Source organism: Necator americanus, chromosome III (genome assembly GCF_031761385.1).
Source record: "Necator americanus strain Aroian chromosome III, whole genome shotgun sequence".
NCBI classification, from domain to species: domain Eukaryota; kingdom Metazoa; phylum Nematoda; class Chromadorea; order Rhabditida; family Ancylostomatidae; genus Necator; species Necator americanus.
In genome coordinates this window covers 6,977,247-6,998,765 of record NC_087373.1, presented here as the reverse complement: position 1 = coordinate 6,998,765, position 21,519 = coordinate 6,977,247, and the positions used below count along the sequence as shown (strand labels likewise).

At 41.3% G+C, this 21,519-nt stretch overlaps 2 protein-coding genes across 4 annotated transcripts; both read right to left on the bottom strand.

Annotated features, from left to right (window-relative positions):
• Positions 1-15: 15 nt before the first annotated feature.
• RB195_008812 (uncharacterized protein) lies at positions 16-9,924 on the bottom strand (the record flags this gene model as incomplete). 2 transcript variants are annotated; one of them, XM_064195503.1, is made up of 10 exons in its annotated part: positions 16-91; positions 1,832-1,931; positions 2,884-2,987; positions 3,075-3,209; positions 3,453-3,584; positions 4,159-4,220; positions 5,755-5,881; positions 5,968-6,094; positions 8,255-8,390; positions 8,720-8,824. In XM_064195503.1, the coding sequence occupies 10 exons, from the start codon at positions 8,822-8,824 to the stop codon at positions 16-18; spliced, it is 1,104 nt and encodes a 367-aa protein (XP_064046649.1). The 2 variants fall into 2 exon arrangements, with proteins under 2 accessions (XP_064046649.1, XP_064046648.1); XM_064195504.1 differs by lacking the exons at positions 16-91; positions 3,075-3,209; positions 3,453-3,584; ... (1 more) ...; positions 5,755-5,881; positions 8,720-8,824 and adding exons at positions 9,740-9,839; positions 9,893-9,924 and having other exon boundaries at positions 1,884-1,903.
• Positions 9,925-11,346: 1,422 nt separating this feature from the next.
• Positions 11,347-21,510, bottom strand: RB195_008811 (uncharacterized protein; the record flags this gene model as incomplete). 2 transcript variants are annotated; one of them, XM_064195502.1, is made up of 13 exons in its annotated part: positions 11,347-11,571; positions 11,644-11,771; positions 12,522-12,603; positions 13,193-13,356; positions 15,077-15,260; positions 15,620-15,836; positions 15,899-15,971; positions 17,542-17,650; positions 17,714-17,816; positions 17,942-18,022; positions 18,690-18,701; positions 21,168-21,342; positions 21,432-21,510. In XM_064195502.1, the coding sequence occupies 13 exons, from the start codon at positions 21,508-21,510 to the stop codon at positions 11,347-11,349; spliced, it is 1,632 nt and encodes a 543-aa protein (XP_064046646.1). The 2 variants fall into 2 exon arrangements, with proteins under 2 accessions (XP_064046646.1, XP_064046647.1); XM_064195501.1 differs by lacking the exons at positions 18,690-18,701; positions 21,168-21,342; positions 21,432-21,510 and having other exon boundaries at positions 17,942-18,009.
• Between the last annotated feature and the right edge of the window lie 9 nt (positions 21,511-21,519).

Sequence of the window (21,519 nt, the reverse complement as noted above, 5' to 3'; positions counted from 1 at the left end):
GAACGTTTCATGTGTCTAGCCTTGGTCGGGACCCTTTGCTTTTATTGCGGACTCGTAAGCAGCTTTTAAAATCGATTCATTTTTATTTAACCTGGAACAGTGATAGATAAAATCAAAGATAAATAAGTGAAATACAGTCAAGAAAAACAATAGTGTCCATATACATCTTTATTTTTATTCTTATTTTTATTTCTTACACTTTATCAGCCTGTAGCCTGTTTGGAATGCATCATAGTCGTAAAAACTGTGTTGAAATGGTACGCTTGTAAGTATTGATCGGCATGGTAGTTAGATTATGGCTCATAGTAATCCCTCTTGTAGGCTGAGCTAACTGACCGACCGCGAATTAAAGCCATCACCCTACGAAACTGGCGTGGTATGGATTTTCGTTGGAGTATACCTATATCGTAGGCCATGAATATGGGGGTGGTTCCGCTCATCTCTCCTTGCATTACTGTAAACAGATGGCTTCGAAATGAGATTCCTTACGACGCCCTCTATTACAATACGCTACCCTTGCGCCCCGCCTGCGATTCGTCGAAGATCCATTCGGTTGCCTCGACGAGCATTTCATTTCATTCGACGAATCACAGGTGGGGGCGGGGGGGCAAGGGTGGCGCGCTGCAATAGAGGAAGAGCGTTCCGGAACCGTCTGTTTACAATGATGGAGGGGGAGAGATGAGCGGAACCACCCCTGTATTTATAATCTACTATCCGATATAGGTATATTCCAACGAAAATCCAGACCACGCCAGATTCGTGGAGTGATGCCTTTAAGCTACAGTGTGGGGCGTAGGGATCAAAGACATTACAGCGATCTTGCAGCATACCACGAATGGTGGTGAGGAAATCCGAGGGGAAAACCTAGAGATGGGGTTGTATATTGCGGGATCCGGGGTAGCTCCGCTCATCCCTCCTTAATCGTCGTGAAAAATGGCGTGGGAACCGCTTCATTTCTTACGAGATACATTAGGAACAGTTCCCGTTCTGTACACGTTCCGGTCCCTTAGCAGCCTATTCATTTGTCTCGCTTGAATAGGTTGGTGAGAAGGCGCCACTGACTTTCGACCGCTCGCACGTGGCTGCGGCGCGTGCAAAATGGTGCGTTGCAACTGGAATCGTCGCAAAAAAACAGCATATTACACGCCATTTATTACAATGATTAGAAAGAGATAAGCGGAATCATCCCGGATCCCTACAACTCCATTTCTAGCTTTGGCCCTAGAATCCCTCACCGTGTCAGATTAATGGAATGCTCCCTTTAAGTCGAACTTACACGGTTATGCAAGCATCCAACCAGTTGAAATGGTTAGCGGAGAGGTTCACTGGTTTTTTTTTAGTAACTATTAAAATTTACCGAACTTCAAAGTGCAAATTTACATCTCTGTTGAACCCTTTTCAATTCAAGTACTCAGTCAAGATAGATTTGTTTGTGGTAAACCCTTATGAACTTATCGGCTACAGTCGATTAAGAGTTAATCATCCCACGAAAATCACCCCACGAATCTGAGGTGGAACGGATTCCAGGTGTAGTATTCGTATACGGGATCGTAGATTAAAAAGAGCCGGGTGATTCCGTCCATTTCTTTCTAAAAAACGGTCCGGAAGATACATCTTCGAGCGTTCTGGCGCACTATTTTCTACAAGGAGTTCGATTGGAGCGCGCCAGCCCTGTGCGGCGTCGCATCGGAGCCGTATACGATATACTCCCGCATACGAATACTCCACCTGAAATCTGTACCACCTCAGATTCGTGGAGTGATGCCTTTGAACAAAAAAAGAATCGTTGTTGTTCTTTCAATATTATCAACGAAAAAAAAGTTCAACCCACCTAAATTTTTGCTGAACTCCAAATACTTTTACACGATAGACTAGATATTCCATCATGTACAGGAGAGCAGGTCTGAGATAGTGGAACGATACCGTATAAGCTGTTAAAAAAATAACGATTTACGAGTTTGTAGTAGAATTATAAGAACGTTCACTTGAAAACGGTGATTTATTCATAAAATTTTATTCGTATAGTAATATGTTGACTAGCTATCACTGAAAACACATTGATTTATCGTCGATTTCATGCGGTCGCAAGACTGAGATTTTCAAAAATTTCTTGAAAGTTTCCTGGAGTTTTTCTTGGAAAAGAAGGGCACAGATTTTATTTTAAGCCTCAAATTCAACCACCGGTTTTTGGAAAAAAAATATGCCGTTTATTTCGAATCAGATTTTTTTCATTTTCAGTTTATATGGAATGGATGTAATATGGTCAAGCGAAATTAACGTCGGTATAGTAGCGTAAGTGGCTGCGTTGGAAGCGGTGCGATGGAGCGTAGTGGTTAGGATCGAGGGGTGGCGGGAGGACTCGGCGGGACCCTTGCAAGCGCTGAAACGATGTGGGACCATCGCTGCAGTTCGCGATGGTCCCACATCGATTCCAGCCGCCATCTCCACCGCGCCGCTTCAAGCGCAACCGCTTACGCGCATGCAACGCACGTCATGTCGTTTTGACCCGACTATGGGACCTCTCTGTGCCTGACAGTATAAATCCAAGTGACATAAAATATTAAAAAAATATAAAAGATTATTGCGTTCAGAACTGTACCACATTGAAATTTCGATAAATAAAACAAAAAATAAATAGATTTTAATAAATTGGAAAAATGTTAGGAGAACACTTATAGGATTAGTAATGGTTAAGATTAAAGACCTATCGTGACAGTAAACCTGTAAAATTTTGTAACTTTTTTTTTATTTTCTCAGGTCCCAAAACTTATCCAAAAAACTTAGTATCGATGAAAGATCACTATTGAAATTTTAGGCAAGTTTTTAATTCACATATTTCTTTAGTGCGTAGCATTTGCAGTTTGGAAGGCTTTAAAAACTCACGAGAACAACACCATCTTGATGGTGAAATAGTGTAATATGACTTCGTATGGATCCATTTCGGATACGCTCCACTTGTCATCGAATCTGGATTTAATGGATTGAATCTGAAAAACAACAGGCATAGGACAAGAGTTGACGATGTTTTCGAAATGATCTCTGAATGAAATATTATCTTCACACATAATACAAACCGATTAAATCCTTCCTGATCACGAGAATCTCCTATTCGTACTCCAATAGTTTCTAGGCATTTACCCATTTCGAGATCTTCTACTGTTTTTCCTTTTGTTCCACAAGTCTTTTCCTTATTAAATGCTCGGCCGAATCTAAAAAAAAAATTAGAAAAGTTTTAAATGTCTAACAGTCGCCATTAAATTTCCGTTCCATTGATTGTCACATTGCGATCAATTCACTTCTACAGCAATTCAGTTCAGCTGTCACGTCAATCGATAGCCCTCACTATCGATTAACGTCATGTGACGGTATTGGTCGTCACGTGACAACCAAAGGAACCGAAATTTTCCCGAGACCAAGCTGTCGGTCGTTCATAAGATTCACAAATCACTAACCTTCGAAGCGCTTCACGACTAAGCACATATCCTGCACCTCCACTGTGATATCCTGTCTTCCTGGCTTTGTCTAAGTTGAATTTGTGGCCGAAATGTAATGGTTCATCTGGTGAGAATGGAAGCAGCAGATACCTCAATTTAGTCGAATTCCCATCTATTCCTTATTTTTTTTCATCCAAGATGGAAATAAGATTTGCCGTTATTGTCGATGGTGATTTTCTTGAGTATTGATTGTGAGCCGGTCGATTGTCACGATTACACTACACTCGCGATCAATACTTGTCGAAATTGAAGTCGCTATCGACGTTATTGATCGTCAGCGAACAATAACGGCGTAGTGTAGCACTGCAGTCGAGTCAAAACGAGCTGAAGCACGGTTCAATTGCGAAATCGGCTACGCTCGAAGTTACGCTGCGGTGGAGCTAGCGGTTGCGATCAAGGCGGGACCCTCGCTTTCTGCAATGGAACTGCAGAGATATGTAAAAGTTCCTCGTTCCTCGCCTTCGATGGTGCTTTCGACCTCTTGCTCCACCACGTCACTTCAAGCACAACCGCTAACGCAATTGCACCGCAATTGAGGTTGTTTTAAGTCGACTATAGTTGTTTTGTGCCTCCTTCATAACTACGTATTCGTGAAGATGGTCCGATTCTGATCATAGCAGAAGTTTACTTCTTTTCTGATAAAGCTTAACAACACTGTGCTCACCTCAAATTCTCAACAATAACATATGTATCGTCATCGGCTTTAAGGAACCAGTCATAGTCATGCTGAAATGCAGCACTAAGTTTAGCTATAATACCTATTAACAATGGAATTAGTTTCTTCGTGGGACTTCTGTTCGGCAACATTTTTCACATTCTTTTGTATACATCCTACTTTAGCTTCTTTGCTAGTATTAAGAGAGGGTATCCTTATTCTAGAGGATCCCCGGGAACGGCAGCGCCAGAAAGGAGGTGGTTGCAAGAGTCATCTAGGCTACCGAAACAGAAAAGGATTGAGATGACGATCTGTACTTGTAACGCACGTACGCTTGCATTGAAACTCCCATTGAAGATCTGATGATGCAGGCAAGGAAGGCTAGGCACGACGCCGAGATGGCCGAGGGGAAACGACACACGATAAATGCAGTTGGTGGGGAGCCACTTAGGTGCACCCTTATTTCTGATAACTTTCTAATAACTAAGTAAGTTGGCGTCCGAAGACTTAAGCATTAGTCTTAGAGGATCTATGACATGTAAGCTAAAGTTATTTAGGGAAAAACGTTAGATAGAAAGTACAGAGATAAGGACGCCACTGAGTGCTTCCCACTCCCTCCAACCTACATTTTCCCTGGTGACGTCACCCACCCAACCTCCATTATGACACTGGAGAAGAGCTGTTCTTAAGGAGATGTAACAGTGGAGAAGTTAATAGAGTTGGTGTCCTCGTCAACTATTATGGTTATCGATTTCTTGGAACTATTCACGATCCAAATCGGACCACTGGTGAGAAGACGCGGATCAACGTCAGCTTGGACTGTTTTTATGGTTTACGCTCCAATATCAAGTTACGATAAACACGAAGTTGAAGCGTTTTATACGGATCGAGAGAAGTTTTGGGGAGAAGATTACGTTTTCTCCAAGTCATTGTTTGTGATTCTAATGCCAAAATTGGCCCCAGAAGAACTCCTTATTGAAACCGACGGTCTGCAATGGAGTGAGCGAGTTACCAAAATGTCTGCCAATTAAATCAGGCAAGGCCAATTAAAGGCAGCATACCACGAAATTGATGGTGTTGCGATCTCTGTGGGCACATATAGAATTCGCCTCGTAGATTACGAATATAAGCGTGATATCACTTAATTCTCTATGAGAAAACGCACTGCGCGCGTCGAATCCACGAGTGTGAGGTCAAAAGTCAGTGAAGCCTCCAGCCTCCTCCAGCCTCCTGAACAGTTTAGTCAAGTGAAATCAATGGACAGGGCGCCGAGGGAACCAGGGCGTGTGCAAGGGTGACGCATCCTAACTCATCTTGGAAAAGAAAACGTTTTCCACGCCGTTTTTCAGTACAATTAATGGGAATTGAACGTTGTTACGCTCATATTCGTAGTTTACACCCCGAACTTTTTATCTGCCCACAGAGTCCTGCATAGTCAGCTATCCGCATAGTAACACACTGCCTTTAGCAGATTTGTGTACAGCTAATAAAAAAAACCAATACAACATCTTGTCATGCTGAGGCTCATTGCAAGTCGACCATTCCGGTTTGAACAATGTCCAGCACTTTATCATTCGTCGTCTTTACGTATTCTTTACAGCTCACCAGGTAGTGATCGTAGATATACTTGAACGCTTCCCTTGTTTTCAACCACAAAAATTCTCGACCCTCCGAAACATTCAAATTGTGTGCCGGAAGTGAATCATCTTCTTGTGATGACATAAACAAGTATCTGAAATCCCAAGAACCATACTTTGATCGATTTTGTTCTAGGATCCGTATGCGAAATATTCAAAGAATTCCTTTGTATAAACCTACTTGTTGCATCTTTTAACCCAGGTTGCCTTTATATGTTGTGCTCTTTTCTCATGATTTTGCTTCCCTGTTAGAATCCAACAGAATATTCTTATTTTCCTCTGAAGTGCTCTCCTCATTCTCGACATATCTAGAACGATTGGTTGATTTTTCGGTCGGAAAATGCAGTGCTAGTTTCAAATTTGGCTGCGTAGGACCGAACTCTCTTAAAGGCAGCATACCACGAATCTGAGGCGGTGTGGATGTCAGGTGGAGTATCCGTAAACGGGGTTGCAGATTATGGAGATGGGGGTAGTTCTGCTCATCTCTCCCTGTATCACTGCAAACAGCAGCCTCCAGAATGCTGTTTTGTAAGACGCCATCTATTGCAACGCTCCACCCCTTGCACCGCCTCCGCCCTGCAATTCGTTGAAAATCAATTTGGACTGTCCCGATAGGCAGTAAGGGGCGCTACGTGTGCAAGGGTGGCGCGCAGCAATAGAATGCTTCGTACAAAACAGCATTCAGGGGCCGGCTGCTTCCAGTGATTCAGGCAGAGATGAGCGGAACCACCCCGGTCTTCATAACCTACGACCCCGTACACGGATACTCCACCTGAAATCCGTACCAGATTCGTGGTATGTTGCCTTTAACTGAGACTCGACTTAGTGTTATGCATCGAACCGCCTGAAGGCGCTGTTCCAGAAAAGCTGCCATTGTGTTACGTTTTTAACAGTGGCTTTAAAAAGGAGGCGACAGATTGATTTCTCACTGCTGCGATTGATTGGAGGCATCACCCCACGAATCTGAAGTGGTACGGATTTCAGGTGGAGTATTCGCATACGGGATCGTAGATTATGGAGAGGAGGTGATTCTGTCCATTTCTCCTTAATTGCCGTAAAAAACGGCCCGGAAGATACAGCTTCGAGCGTTGCGGCGCACTATTTCTTACAAGGAGTTCGATTGGAGCGTGCCAGAATTGTGCGGCGCTGAATCTTCTGGACCGTTTTTTACGGCAATTAGGAAGAAATGGACGGAATCTCCCTCCTCTTCATAGTCTACTATCCTTTATTAGAATACTCCACTTGAAATCCGTACCACCTCAGAATCGTGGGGTGATGACTTTGAGCACCATCACGTAGATCAAAATTAGCCGACCAACAGAATTAATTCCAGCCAACAATCCTCTCCATCCTCGCTGCTAGTTCTTTGCTATCTGTAGAAGACCCATTCAGACTTAGGATCCTTGAGTTTTGTAGCAAGCCAGTAGGAGTTAACGATTTCTCGCTACCTTGTTCTACTCTTAATTACGAAAACTATGGTGGCAAAGTATTGTATGGGCTAACACGCGCTCCGATACCGTAACGATTGCGAATTGCCTTAAAATGCGCTGTCGCATCGTAAGTGGATTGATTTCGCGAGGACGCTTCGATTTCTCAAAGGTAATGATCCGATCGCTTGCAACTGTTACAATAAAAGGCAACATAAGACGAAATTGACAATACTAGGATCTCTCCACGAAAGGGTAGTATTAGCTGTGCGAGTGCGGATGACGACTATAAACGTGATCACTCTCAACTCCTCCAAATTCTCCTGACAATCGGCGTGGGATACGTCCTGGGCGTTCGAATTCTCCTACGAGGCACCTGGTAACGCCACATATCTGCGAGCGTAAATGAGTTGTGTCTGCCAGTGAGCGAAAGAGACAGCGTCAACAGTCTATTGATTGCCTGCTCACTGACAGACGCGGTGCGCACTGCTGCGCTCGCTGATGTGGCACGTTGCTAGACGCTTTGTAGGGAAATTTTATCGCTGAAACTGTTTTCCATCACATTTTTCTGGAATGTTAGAGGGAATTGAGCTTGATCGCATCGTTCATATTTGTCGTCTAAACTTCTAAATATACCTCTTGTGGATTTGTGGAGAGACCTCCACATGGTCGATTTTGTGCTATGCAGACTTTATTTAATACCTAAGGGAAATATCGATCGGATATCTATCGAAAAAGCAGCGGTGATAATAAATAAATATCGATGCTGCTAGCTGATATCGTGAACAACAATGAAATGTACCAGCGGTCTATAAACTTATTTATTTTTTATTTGTTTATTTATTTATTTACTTATTTATTTATTTATTCATAAACCCATTACTTATATGTGTATATGCATGTTATCTTTAGAAGAGTCGCAGCTTGATCCTATAAACTGTAAACAAAAACAATCAATAATCAGAAATCACGAGCGTGTAGGCTCAAATTGCGTTTTTATAATGTATATGGCAAGGAAATTTCACTCCATTTCCAGCCTACCTTTCCACTTTTTCCTTCTACTCCCTTCCAAAGCAAATTCTTTTCTATGCAAAAGAAGTTCTTTCTTAAATTCCTCCACAGTAATATTTTGTTCCTCATGCTCTCCGAGTTGCAAGGATTTAATTTCTGAGAGGTTCTGAAATTGGTAGAGAATGTTCCTTGGTGAATTCATTTCAGATGCTCCGAATGGAATTTGTAACTATTTGAATGAAGAATGTAGTGTTAGTTCGCCTAAGGTAACTAACAGGTCTTTGCGAAAATTCCACTAGTTCAGTAAAAATTTTAAAAAAAGTCAGTCGATATCGTCTTTTAATGGGATTCGATTAGGGTGGTTTTCCCCGATAATGTGCTCCAGAAACTGATAATCTATTAGGGACCTTCTATGAGAATACGGAGAATAACGGGAGTCTTGGGGGAATATTTTCTGCTTCGTCCCCTCATACGGGAGACCTAACGTTCACATACCTGCAAAAGCATCGGATTTGGTCCATTTCCTGGAATCAAACTTCTCTCCCACCCTTGATTTTTCATGAAGATGAGAGCAATGATTTCCTGTAATGGTTTGACCATTTCCTAGAAATTCATGGTGAATAACCTCAGTACTGGGCTAGAAATCTCGAAATTAACAAGATTTTGAATTGCTTTATTTTCGGCATCGTTTTCAACTTCTCATTTTCCATGGGTTCTGACTACTTAGCTGACCTCTATCAGTTCTCTTAATTAAATCATTTCTCATCGTATTTAGTGATGTGGTACGTAAGTGCACCATTAATGTTTTTGGGCGACAGAGGAGAAGTTTCAGAACACTATAATTTGTAGATTTGTTCACTATAATTTCTAGTTTCTAGGCTGCCCGCAGAGTTGAAGGCATCACCCCACGAATCAGGAGTGGTACGGATTTCTGGTGGATTATTCGTATACGGGGACGTAGATTATGGAGGAGGCTGATTCCGTCCATTTCTTCCTAACTGCCGTAAAAAACGGCCCGAAAGATGCGCGGGAGCACAAGGCTGGCGCGCTCCAATCGCACTCATTGTGGAAAATAGCGCGCCGGAACGTTCGAAGCCGTATCTTCCGGGCCATTTTCTACGGCAATTAGGGAGAAATGAACGGAATCACCCTTCTCTCAATAATCTACGATCCCGTCTACGAATACTCCACCTGAAATCCACATCACGTCAGGTTCGTGGAGTGATGCCTTTAAGTGAAGTAAGTAAATCATAATATGGGGCTACTCTTGCTTATCCTCACACATGTCAGCTCACAAAGATACATAAACATTGTCGTGGGACCTGGGGCCTGGGTCTACAAGATGTGCTCGAGTCGAACACCATCATGGCTTCGCGAAAGGGCGATTTGTGCCGTCGATCCTAGGCAGCGGGAAACTTTTCGTCCCCCGTCAGCACATCATACGATCCTATGTAATATAGTCGGAGAGTAATCTCTATCCGTAGTGACACCATGTCCTGAGCAGAATTGACCTACCCTATTTTGCAGAAACGATAGAATAACACCGATGAAAAGTCCAACAGCGAAATAGATTCGGCGAAGATTGCAACTTTTTTGACATCGTAGAAAGGTCAATCTTAATGCTAAATAACGGCTTAAGTAGGGGTTTTTCAATAAACTGCAACCTACATGGAACGAATATAACCAATCGGTGGTTTCATGAGAATGAGAAGTAATCAGAATCAAAAACTGATGCTGTGTGGAAACAGGACTCAACGATTTTCAGCATGATCAACCATGAAAGCGTTTTGTAGGAAACAATATGCATCTTTAACCGAATGAAAGTAATTAGATAAGGATACTAGCAGCTTAATGGGAGTTAAATGTGACCATGGTGTGATGCATGGAGTTAGGGGGCACCATACTGCCTTTAACTACGAAACGTTGACATTTTTGGGATATTTTCAAGAAGGAACAGGATTAGGAATATGTATTACTTAGCGTCAGCGATACCCACACGCTCTGTCGACCCTAATTATTCCAGAAAACAGCGTGAGAAATGTGCGTAGTGGTCGTATTTTCATACGACGCAGCTAGGAACGCGCGCGTCTGCGAACGTGCAAATAATCAAGGGACTGCTGATGCTGTCTCTCCTGCTCGTTGGTGTGCTATGGTTAGTTGTAAGATTGAATTTTCGTAATGATCTAATCAAATGTTGGCAATTTTGTGGTTTAGAGTTACTGTACATAAACAGAACAAGTTATTTGTTATCTCCATTTTGACAGAAAATTTTATTTCCGTGTGCACATGAATGCGACCGATACAGTGATTTGCAGGTACTAACTAATCAGGTTAGTGTTTTTATCCTCCCACATAAGTCAAGTACCTCCGGATGAAAGGCTTAGTTGGCGAAGAGCGGTTTCGAACCAGTGTGTAGTAGTAGCGGAACCGTTTAACGTTTACGGAACCGGAACCGTGTTACACTAGTCCCATCACAGGAAAGTAAAGGATAAAGTTTCTGGCGTTAATCAATCCGCTTGGGATGCGCTTCCACGTTCACTTCAATTCGGAATCGTTTGAGGTTCACGAACGTGTAACTGGCCTCCACAACGATTTGCGGTGGCCAGCCGATGTGTGAAGTCAGTGTTTTTATCCTCTCAGACAAGTCTGGTACCAATTTATCGAACCTCCGATCGATCGTGCAGGAAGAGGGACCTCTAACCGTTACACTACACCCATCCCATCACAGAAAGGTGTCCCAAATAATCATGTTTTAACACTCTACCTTTTTTTCCTTGTCATAAGCAGCTTTAACAGAAGCGCAACAGACCCCAGCAACGATTATGAATCAATTTTTTTTTTAAATTGTTAACAGGGGAATGGAGCGGGATGATCCCGTATGCCTTACCGGTCTGCTAATATTGTAGAATCTGAGAAACGTATTCAACTTCTCACAATGCTGTAAGTTGTCCCTTTCAGTTATTACTCTCTAGTCAATATTTTCCTCTTGAACTTTATTCATACAATCAGTAGTAATCATAAAATAACAAAAAAAAAAATCATGAAGTGAAGGAGTTGAAACACATTTGTCTAATAGAATGCTGCACATTTATTTATCCATATAATTTTTTTTAAGAAAAACCCTACAAAGCAATCCCATAAGCAGCAGATGTGTCAGTTTCTGCTAAATGTAAATCTATATGATTAGCACCATGCTCTTTTAAATATTCCTTAATATGTACAAGAAATCGGTCCTGTTTTGCACTTCCAACTAGAAAAAGTTTCTTTACACCGTAGGAGATGAACAGTTCAGGTGGCACAAGACTAAATAGATTTCGAATCACTCCACGGCATACTCCTATCAGCATCTGGAAAAAGAAGTATTTATTCCAGAATTCTTCATAGCAACGCAACTGATTGATTAGGAGAACATTTCTTACATCAATCAGAGATGTATTTGTTTTAAGTCCTCGTATTTCTACTCCTTTGTCTTCGGAACCTCGCTCATGAATAAACAATGAATTTATGTGAGGAATTGACCGAGGTGTATTCTTCAATGATGAGGATGCTGAAAAAGCTAAACTGAGTAATGTGGATATTTGTGCAAAGGATATAGTTTGTGGAATTACTGGACCCGAGAAAATCACGTATTTTATTATTATTATTATTATTATTCACTATTATTTATTTATTTGTCTACTTACTTATTTACTTACTTATTTATTTATTCACTTATCTATCTATTTATTCACTTATTTACTTATTTACCTATTTATTTATTTATTTGCTTATTTATCTACTCATTTATTTATTTATTTAATTACTTGTTTGTTTATTTATTTATTATGCTCAAAGACGTGCCAAGAGTAGGAGGCAAGGAATGAGTACAAGTAAACAATAGAAAGTTTAACAAAAAGAGAATAGAATAGAATGAAAATGAGCAGGGATTGTCACACGAACGGCAAAGGCAAGAAACAATTTAAAAAAAAATAAAATATTACTAAATTTAAAATTTAGTAATAAAAAAAACATAAACTCAACAGAATGAGAATTAAGACCCTTGAAAAATGTGGAATTGTAAGTAGGTGGTGGCTTGTAATTGTTTGTTGTTGTTTTATTTGTTTATTTTTGTTACAGAAATCCCTATAAAATCTCGCAGTGGAACTTGACGCCGTATGTGTTTAAGCGAGTGGCCGCGACGCATCTGCCGCAACGCATGGGGATTGCTGCTGCTCTCTCATGTCCCATTAGAAATGTTAAGATCTTTTTCAAGCAGATATTATTTGAATTAATAGATGGAATAGAAATAAAATTTTACCTCGATCAACCTCCGCCAGAATACGTGATATATCCAAGCTGGTGCTCATACCCGTTGCGTCTGTAGACCATCTTCGTAAAGTCTGAATATCTTTGATTTACTGGGATCATCTGCCGTTCGTATAACTATTGACTACGATTAAGTTGAATAATGAGCTTCAATGAATATTTGGGTAGGTCTTCGATTCGCTCTACTTGATCGAATTTTCGAATTAATCGAATATTCGATCACGAGGAAAGCCGCATTAATCGAACTTGTTCCACGACTGTTGCTTAAAAAGTACTTCACTTGAACAGGAGTGATAAATCTTACGTCGTTTTGAATAATTGTTAATAATCATAAAGAATAAAAATAAATATCAATGTATTTAAATGAGTTTTCAAATGTTACTTTCTTTTAAATGAGCTTAATTCCTTGTTTTTTTTTCATTTTGTTACTTTTCGTTTTCGTTTCCATATGAGACGGTATGTTCGACTATTCACGTCCAAAAGTTTCTAGAGATGGCTGAGAATTAAGAATGATATAAATTAATTAAAATTATGAATGTGTTACATTAAATTGTTATATTAAAGAATACAAATATGTATTATATTGTAGTTATATTAAAGAATATACATATATTGTCATTACATTGTTATATTAAAGAATTAATAAAATTATGAATGTGTTACCGATAGGAACGCATCCAAAGCGTTGCCGCCATTCATCGACGCAGCCGCCACCAATGTCAGTTCATCGGAGAACGTGAAGATATGCGTTGTCACTGGTAACGGAGGCAATTTGACGGTATTCGGAAGCACAAAGCACAGTTGACTTGAAGTGCCAAGGATGAGATCTGAACGAGGATCAGTAGAAAACTGAAAGATTTCGTGAGTGCTTATAATGATGGGCTAAAAATTTTCCCATGGACGATCATGTTTTAGTTTGTTATAATCCTGTAAATAATCATTAAGTTATTGTAACGTGAGGATTTGTACTGGCGCACGATCGTCCTACATTGGGACGTTCAACAGTTGGTGTCATATTGCTATTGAAAAAAAAACCTCAAATGTTTCTGAAAGTGGAGAATATTGCTGGGGCGGGCGTGCGCAATCGGTTGGAGGTCTGCTGTAGCCACATGGTCGATGGTTCGAATCCGTCCTAGTCCCCACCAAGCGCCTCATCCCTCGCGGGTCGATAAATTGGTACCAGACTTGTCTGGGAGGATAAAAACACTGACTTGACGCATCGGTTGACCCCCCAGGTCGTTGCATAGGCCAGTTACACGTTTGCGATCCTCAAACGGTTCTGAATTGAACTGAACGTGGGGGCGCATCCCGAGCGGATTGATTAACGCCAGAAACTTTATCCTTTTTATCCTTTATTCTCTCGATACCGCTACAATTTGAAAGCATTGTTCAATGTACGGTTTTTCCCCTCTTTTTCTCCAACAGTCAGTATAAAATTATGTGCTAACTGATCGACTAACATAAAATAACTGACATAAAATAAATGAAATATGAAATAACTGAATATCTAACCGACTAGCATGGAATGACACGAACCCCATAATTGTACTGATAAAGATGAGGGTGCCACGTGATGTAAGGTAATCTGCTAAACACTATCAAAGCGACTGTCTATATGCTCGTATCCAATCTTTGAAGAAAAGATCGGGGTCACATGTTGAGGATAACTGTACGGGAGCAGACCGCTTGACATTATTGCGCGGTGTCGGTGCACAATAATCCCGGTGATTCTAATTTCTGATATCGTCGCACCAATTCCGTACCGTTGAGTTCTTAAGGGCATCATCCCACGAATTTGGAGTGATACGGATTTCCGATGGAGTATTCGTATACGGGGTCGTAGATTATGGGGACGAGGGTGATTCCGTTCATTTCTTCCTCATTGCCGTAGAAAACGGCCCGGAAGATACAGCTTCGAGCGTTCCGGCGCACTATTTTCTACAGGGAGTTCACTGGAGCGCACCGGCCTTGTGCACGCGCCGCATCTTCCGGGCCGTTTTTTGCGGCAATTAGAAAGAAATGGACGGAACCACACCCCTCTCCATAATCTACTATCCCATATACGAATACTCCACCTGAAATCCACATCTTCAGAATCGTGGGGTGATGCCTTTAAGTGTTTCTGCTGCTCGCGCACCATTTTGACGCCGTCTTCTGAAACCCGTCTCACCTCATTTCACCGTTCCCTGGTGCCGTCATACTAATTCAACGCTTCGGGGCCTCTCTCACTGCTTTCTAGAATTTCATGACACAAACATAGATATCCGGACTAAGCGCGTTATTATATAGCATGATTATGTGGTTGGATCGAAACGGCAGCTAGCACGGGCAGTTGCGTAAGTGGCTGCGCTCGAAGTGGCGCGGTGGAGCGTAGCGGTTGGGATCGTGTAAGGATCCTCGCTACCGCCACCCATCTCTGCAGTTCGTCGTGGTCCCGGCTCGATTCCAACCGCTGTCTCCACCGCACCGCTTCGAGCGCAGTCGCTTACGCAACCGTCCGTGCTTCATGTCGTTTTGACCCGACTATACCAATTCAACGGGACTTACATGCATGGTCAGCTCCTGTGTAGTGACCTCGAACGGACATGATCGACGCGTGAAGATCGGCCAGTGCCACACCGACTGGAATATTCTGGAGGCCTTCAAGTCGTGCGTCTCCCATTTTTGTGAACTTTCCCACGTAAGTTTGCACGATGCGTGGAAGTTTGATCCATTTAGGTGTGAAAGGCAACTGAAAGGCTAAGGCATAGTTGTGTTACGATTAGGTTGCGTCATAAATAACTTCCGCCTAGGTACATGGAACCTATTGCTATTGTTTACGTATGCGTTACCCAAACAAGGGATTTTTGGTGTCGGTGATGGTTCACCCTCGATGACGATATTTTGAAGTCAATATTGAAACGAAATTCGCGTCAAACAACGAGAAAGTTAGGAGAGAAGCTCAATTCGCCACAATCACAAGAAATTATCATCGCAATAAATGTATGAAAAGCAGAAGGAAGTTATTTATGACTCAAGTTAATATTTATTTCTATTTTTTCTTTATTTATTTGAACTATTATTTCATTAATAATACGTAAATACACCCACGATCTCCGCATTCCATTCCAGACCACTCGAGTATCCCCATGCGTAAGCGTTATGTTCACTCATCAACACTTCATCGTTACCCGTTAAGTAACAGGCAAAGTAATCCATAATATTACCGCAACGATCCCAGTGTTTCTTCGGATCAAAAGTCGAATAAGATGCGAGCTCACAAAGCGTTCGCATACCGTATCCAGGGAATACACAGTTACTTTTAGACCTGGAATGATTTTCCATAAAAGAGCAGAGCACACGAAAGTAACGAAGTTAGATAAACAATACTTGGGTAGTTTAGCTGCAGCCGGTGGATCTCCAGGATACATCCAATTATACAATTCAGAGCAGTCAAGAACACCTGAATGAGCCATTGGAAGGCTTTGTTTCTAAATCAAGCCACACTCTCTGGAAATTTCATGCAAATTTCTGCACTTATACCACAAAGGCTGAACCACAGATGCAATAGTCGGAGCTCCTGCTCCAACCACCTTCTCTTTTTCTCGAAAAGACCCCTCTCACTTTTCTACAGTTTTTAAAGGACCCCCCCCCCATCACTTGAGCTGCACCCCATGCATGAGCCAGACCCCTTCACCTGTGGAGGGTTCGGCTCCTCCCTCTCGCACCTATGGGCTGAACTGATGCTGGATCCATTTCCGCGCTAAATTCTCTCTAGACAATATCTACTTGTTAAAATTTCCACTTTTTGTCTTCACGTAATACGCAAAGCAATTCGCTAATACATTTATTTCCTAGTTCTTCGCACAAAAAGTTATTACGCCTTGGACGAGTTGCAGCTATGAAGTGGAATCCAGACGTGGAAATTTTGCTATGGTAGTTTCAATTTGAAACAGCAATCGACGCTGTTACAGATATCTACATTTTACTAGGAAATCTGCTTTACAAATTCTTCACTCACTTTAAAATTAGAGCCACAGTAAAAAGCTGAGAAAAAAAACCACAAAATAAACGAGTTCGAATAAGAAAGCTAACGCACTGGACGGAACGTGTTGCAATTTTAGATTTTAAAAAAAGTCAGATAAAATCACTAGCGCATAAATCCACGTGGGACCCGCCAACCCGTTTTACTGCAATTCGTAATCGTGGAGGTTTTGGAACGCGTGCCAAACGATGTATCAACTCAGTGTTTTTATCCTTCCAGACAAGTCTTGTACTAATTTATCAACCCCTGAGGCATTAAAGGCTTCGAAGGCTTGGTTGGCGCCAGGGCCGTTCCGAACCTTCGACCGTTTGGTCACAACGGACCTTTAACCGATTGCGCCACACCCGCACCGTCGGAATTTTATTCTCAGACAAATGTGGAGAGCATTATTTGGAATAGGTAAGCAGTAGCAAGACATGTTTCTAACTATCCCACTCTCATCTTTGCTTAAAATTGCTCAAACGTTCTTATTCGAACTCGTTTAAATTGCGATTTTTCTCATTTTCATACTGTGAAACTAATTTTAAAATGTGGTGTAAGGTGAACAATTTCTAAAACAGGTTTTCTAACCTTTCCAAAATCCTAACGACACCAACACCGTTTCAAGGACCTTTTTATCTGGTCACCGTGTCTGATCCACTGTTTCCGAGCTTATTACGCTAATAATAGTAATTATTATTTAATAAAATAAACGCTAAATAATAATGGCCAAAATGTACATAAATTACTAATAGAAGTAACATTTTTAAGAAAATTAAAATACATTTCAATAAAACAAAGTCAAAAAACAATTATACACTGCTAAACAAAAACAAATATACATTTTATAATTAAGAACTTAGGTGTAACAGAGAGACAGAAGCAGCGGTAAGAAAACGGGGAGCATTTAGCAACTCTCGGAAATCCTTCCCTTAGGCGATCAATTATGTGAATTGACTAGTAGTACAATAGATAATTATAAGCGAGAATTATACTCACAGTGGCTCACCGCGTCGTAATGATTCCGATGTCCATAAAACTAATCCATGTTGTTGACCAGATATTCCTATTCGATCGATATCCATCGAAAATTCTTTCTTCATTCGTCTCACCACATCCTGATGTATGGGGAAATTAGGATATTTTATTTCTCAGCCACCAGAGTGAAGTGATCCTCAGACTCGTAGCAAGTTTTCTGCTTCAGTGATAATTTTACGAGCATCCTGAACTCCTACACGTCCATCGATGTTTGCATTGTGTCGTACTTGGTCCTCTATGAGGATTCTAGAACCATTTATAATTCATTTTTTATTGAAAGCATGAAAAAATAAACTCTAAATCAACTATGGTGCTTTAAAATGTATATAATAATTATTAGTAGTAATATAGTGGTAATGAAAACTACTAACCTCGTTCCTTGCACAGCGCATACTTTAATCGATGTAGTCCCGAGATCGATCCCTACTGAACACATCATTCGTGACTGAATCCTGAATCGACAATCATTTCACTGATTGATTGTGATCCACAAATTCTCCACGACAAAAGAGTTATCATCATGCCAGAATGGAAATAAGGGAACTTTCCTAACTGAGGCGTTAAAGTTGAATTTCATTTCACAATGTCTCGAATAAAGGATAAGCTGTGAAAATCTGTGCATAATCCTGACTTCAGTCCTAAGCCAAAATAAAATGGATAGGGAGAAACAGAAAAAAGAAAAATAAAAAAAAACAGAAGCATTTACGGATGGCCATGAGCTCAGATGTGGCTTGCCGATCTCGAGGTTGACCTACACATCCACAACCTCAGGCAGGGATCACAGTTCAACTACACTAGGTTCTTCGAAGTGGTTTAGAACCAGCTAGAACTCTCTTTTCAAATAAAAACGAGGAAAACGGGAGCAAACTTAACACAAAATTACTGGAAGAATACATTGAGTCCTTCAAAACAGTTTAGAACCCCTTATAGTTCTTCTTTCGACCAAAAACGAGGGAATCGGAAGAAGATTTGGAGTAAAATTATTGGAAATACTCGTAAACTGAAGAATTGAACGCTGCTACGAATGTGAACGCATGGCGAGATACCGGGGTCTTATCATAACACGCACGTCATGAAGGTCACCATAAATTTCCCACAAGTCACGGAACCACGACGTACCGCACTGAAATCCTTGAAATGTGCAAATGAAAAATCGCCTATCATAATCTCCGAAGAGTTTTGTTGAGAATTTTATCAGAAAGAGAGGGGAGAGAGGTCTAGACGGGATGAAGACAGCAATTACTTTGCAAGGAACACACGGATACATAAAACTTTTATGAATACCACTACTCCATCATAATTTCGTCAATGTGGATAATTTCGGACGTCCAGAAAAATGAAATAAATCGTTTTAAGAAAAGAAAACCGGATTTGAAATGATGAGTACACGATTTCCAATTCGAGTATAAAAGACACAGGTACAGAAGTGTTTATTGACTTCATTATTACTAATTATTTCATTATTTTTTTTTATTTTGCGCCTCTATTAGTGGTTTCGAACGAATTTCCCGTGGGAATATGGATTTCATTACGGATATTATGAGCGTCACAGCAATTCTGATGGGATGATGAGTTTACGGATTTTTCGTTGATATATTGGTGTTAACAAAGGAAAAATCTATGTTCTAAGAAAATATTTGGGAAAGAAATAAGCTCCGTGGAGCAATGATGAAGCATGGATTCTTGGAAATTCCTAAAAAAAAAACAACAAGCACTGGTAACAGCCCATTAAACGAATCGATGCTACACGGCTGTGGTATGTGCGGGCTTGATTTGGTAACGAACGCATGGTTGGCTTCAGCTGATCTTAGCGCGTTTTGAGGAGGAGACTATTATTTCCCTCACTGGAAATTGTTAGAATACGATACGATTATATCGACAGAACTTGGATAAAGGTCGTGTCCGAGGAGATTTCCGAGGGATGATACCTTCCAGAGGTTGATAGAGATCAGAACTGAGCTTCTCCTGATTATTACGGAAACAATAAGCCTTCCCCACAAATCCAACCAACAAAAACCTCGAAAAAAGAAGACTTACGTCAGATGACGTCAGTGAAACCCGCTAGGAAAAAGTATGAATCCACAAAATTTTTGCAAGTCTTGTCATATCCTGTCTTTAAATTGGTCACAGAATCCAATCAATCATGTACGAAAAGTCTATTGGGGTCGAATAGTGTAGTAGTGTTGAAAAATTTGGAGATTCTGCATCCGATTCTGAATTGCAGGATTTTCAGGAAATACGCTTCTTCTCAGTATTTTTTTTTTTGGTTGTGTAATAATAACTTTATATACAACGGTATCCTAGTGATATCAGATTTTTATTTGAACTGATATTTTACGAGAAAATGAACCGAGAATTCCGTGAGGGTGAGATGAAATTTTTACAGATTTGATAGAATCCTTCTCAGAGAGCGGCATGACATTCCTCACAAATGCAGGTGTAGTCGTGTGTGAATCTGTTTTTCCGACTGACGTCATCGGATGAATCACTTCATCTAAATAAGTTCTAAATCATCCTGGATAAGTATAATTCATTATTTTCTGCACATCCTTCGAAAACCAAGAAGTTATCGTGAAAAGTGCGTTTAAGACAGCCGCAACTGTTTCATCTGATGTCGAAGAGCGTATTCCCCCTGTAAATGTGGCTAACTATATTGCTCCTATACTCAACTTAAAGGCATCACCCCACAAATCTGAGGTGGTACGGGTTTCAGGCGGGTAATACCTGTACGGGGTCGTAGATTGTGGGGAAGAGGGTGATTCGTTCACCTTTCCCTGCATCAGTGTAAACGGACGACTCCGGAACGCTGTTTCTTACGACTGCTTCTGTTGCAATGCGCAACTATTGCGTCCCGCCCCTACCTGCGATTCGTCCGAATGGGTTTCCGTCGTAAAAAAAATACAGTTCCGGCGTCGTCCCTTCACACTGATACAGGGAGAGATGAACAGAATCACCATCTTCCCCACGATCTAAGACCCCGTATAGGTTTTACACGCCTGAATCCCGTACCACCCCAGATTCGTGGGGTGATGCCTTTAACTAGGGGAGAAAATGCGAAAATAGAAATTAAAGCATAAAAGGCACGCACCTTCGATTGATTCTTCGATATTTAAATCTTATTTTCATGAAATTTGACGGTTGAATGGTTCTACAGATGCTGGTTTAACTATACTCACACGGTTCGACATTCTACGGTATCCGAGGTACGGTAGACTTTTTCTGTGGACCAAATGAAGAAGTCACCAGCAAAGTTAATTTGAATTCCTTAATATTTATCTGCAGAACTTTGGGCAAAACCAAACGCTTACAGCTACGCCACGTTGGAAACAAGCCAGCCCGTCCAATCTGGACAGTTAGGAGTGCTAGGTCAGTCTTATGGATATCTAATGAAGGTTTTTTGTACAAAACAGAGCCATGTAATCCGAGTGCTGGTGCCGCAACAGGAGAAGAACACGAGGCGAACATTTTTTTCTTGCTTTCCTTAGATCTCAGACGATATGAATAACGCAGTGCGAGCACAAACACAACGTAGCCAAGTCAATTGGCTCATAAAATCAGAACCATCAACTCTTTCTTTATTCTGAAGAGCTCAGTCACCTTGACTCCCGTTGATCTTCGAACTGTTTAAGAGGGCGCCAGCAATTCTTCCATTTGTCCCGATCGCGTGCCAGAGTAGCCCAGTGCTTTCTCCTTTCACGTGGGACACGAAGAGCATCATAATTTTCTTTGAAGGACATCATGAAGAAATCCGACCATCGGGTCGGCGCGCTTCCTGTAGTGCCCTTAATATCGCGGGGAACCCAGTCGCTCACGGCCCTGGTCCAACGGTTTTCGTTAAAGCGCATCACGTGCCCGACCCACCTTGTTTTACTTTCCTTGGCAAACTCGGCGGCGTCTTTAATCTTCGATCGCTGACGTAGGAGAGAACTTCGAATCCCATCCCTCACTT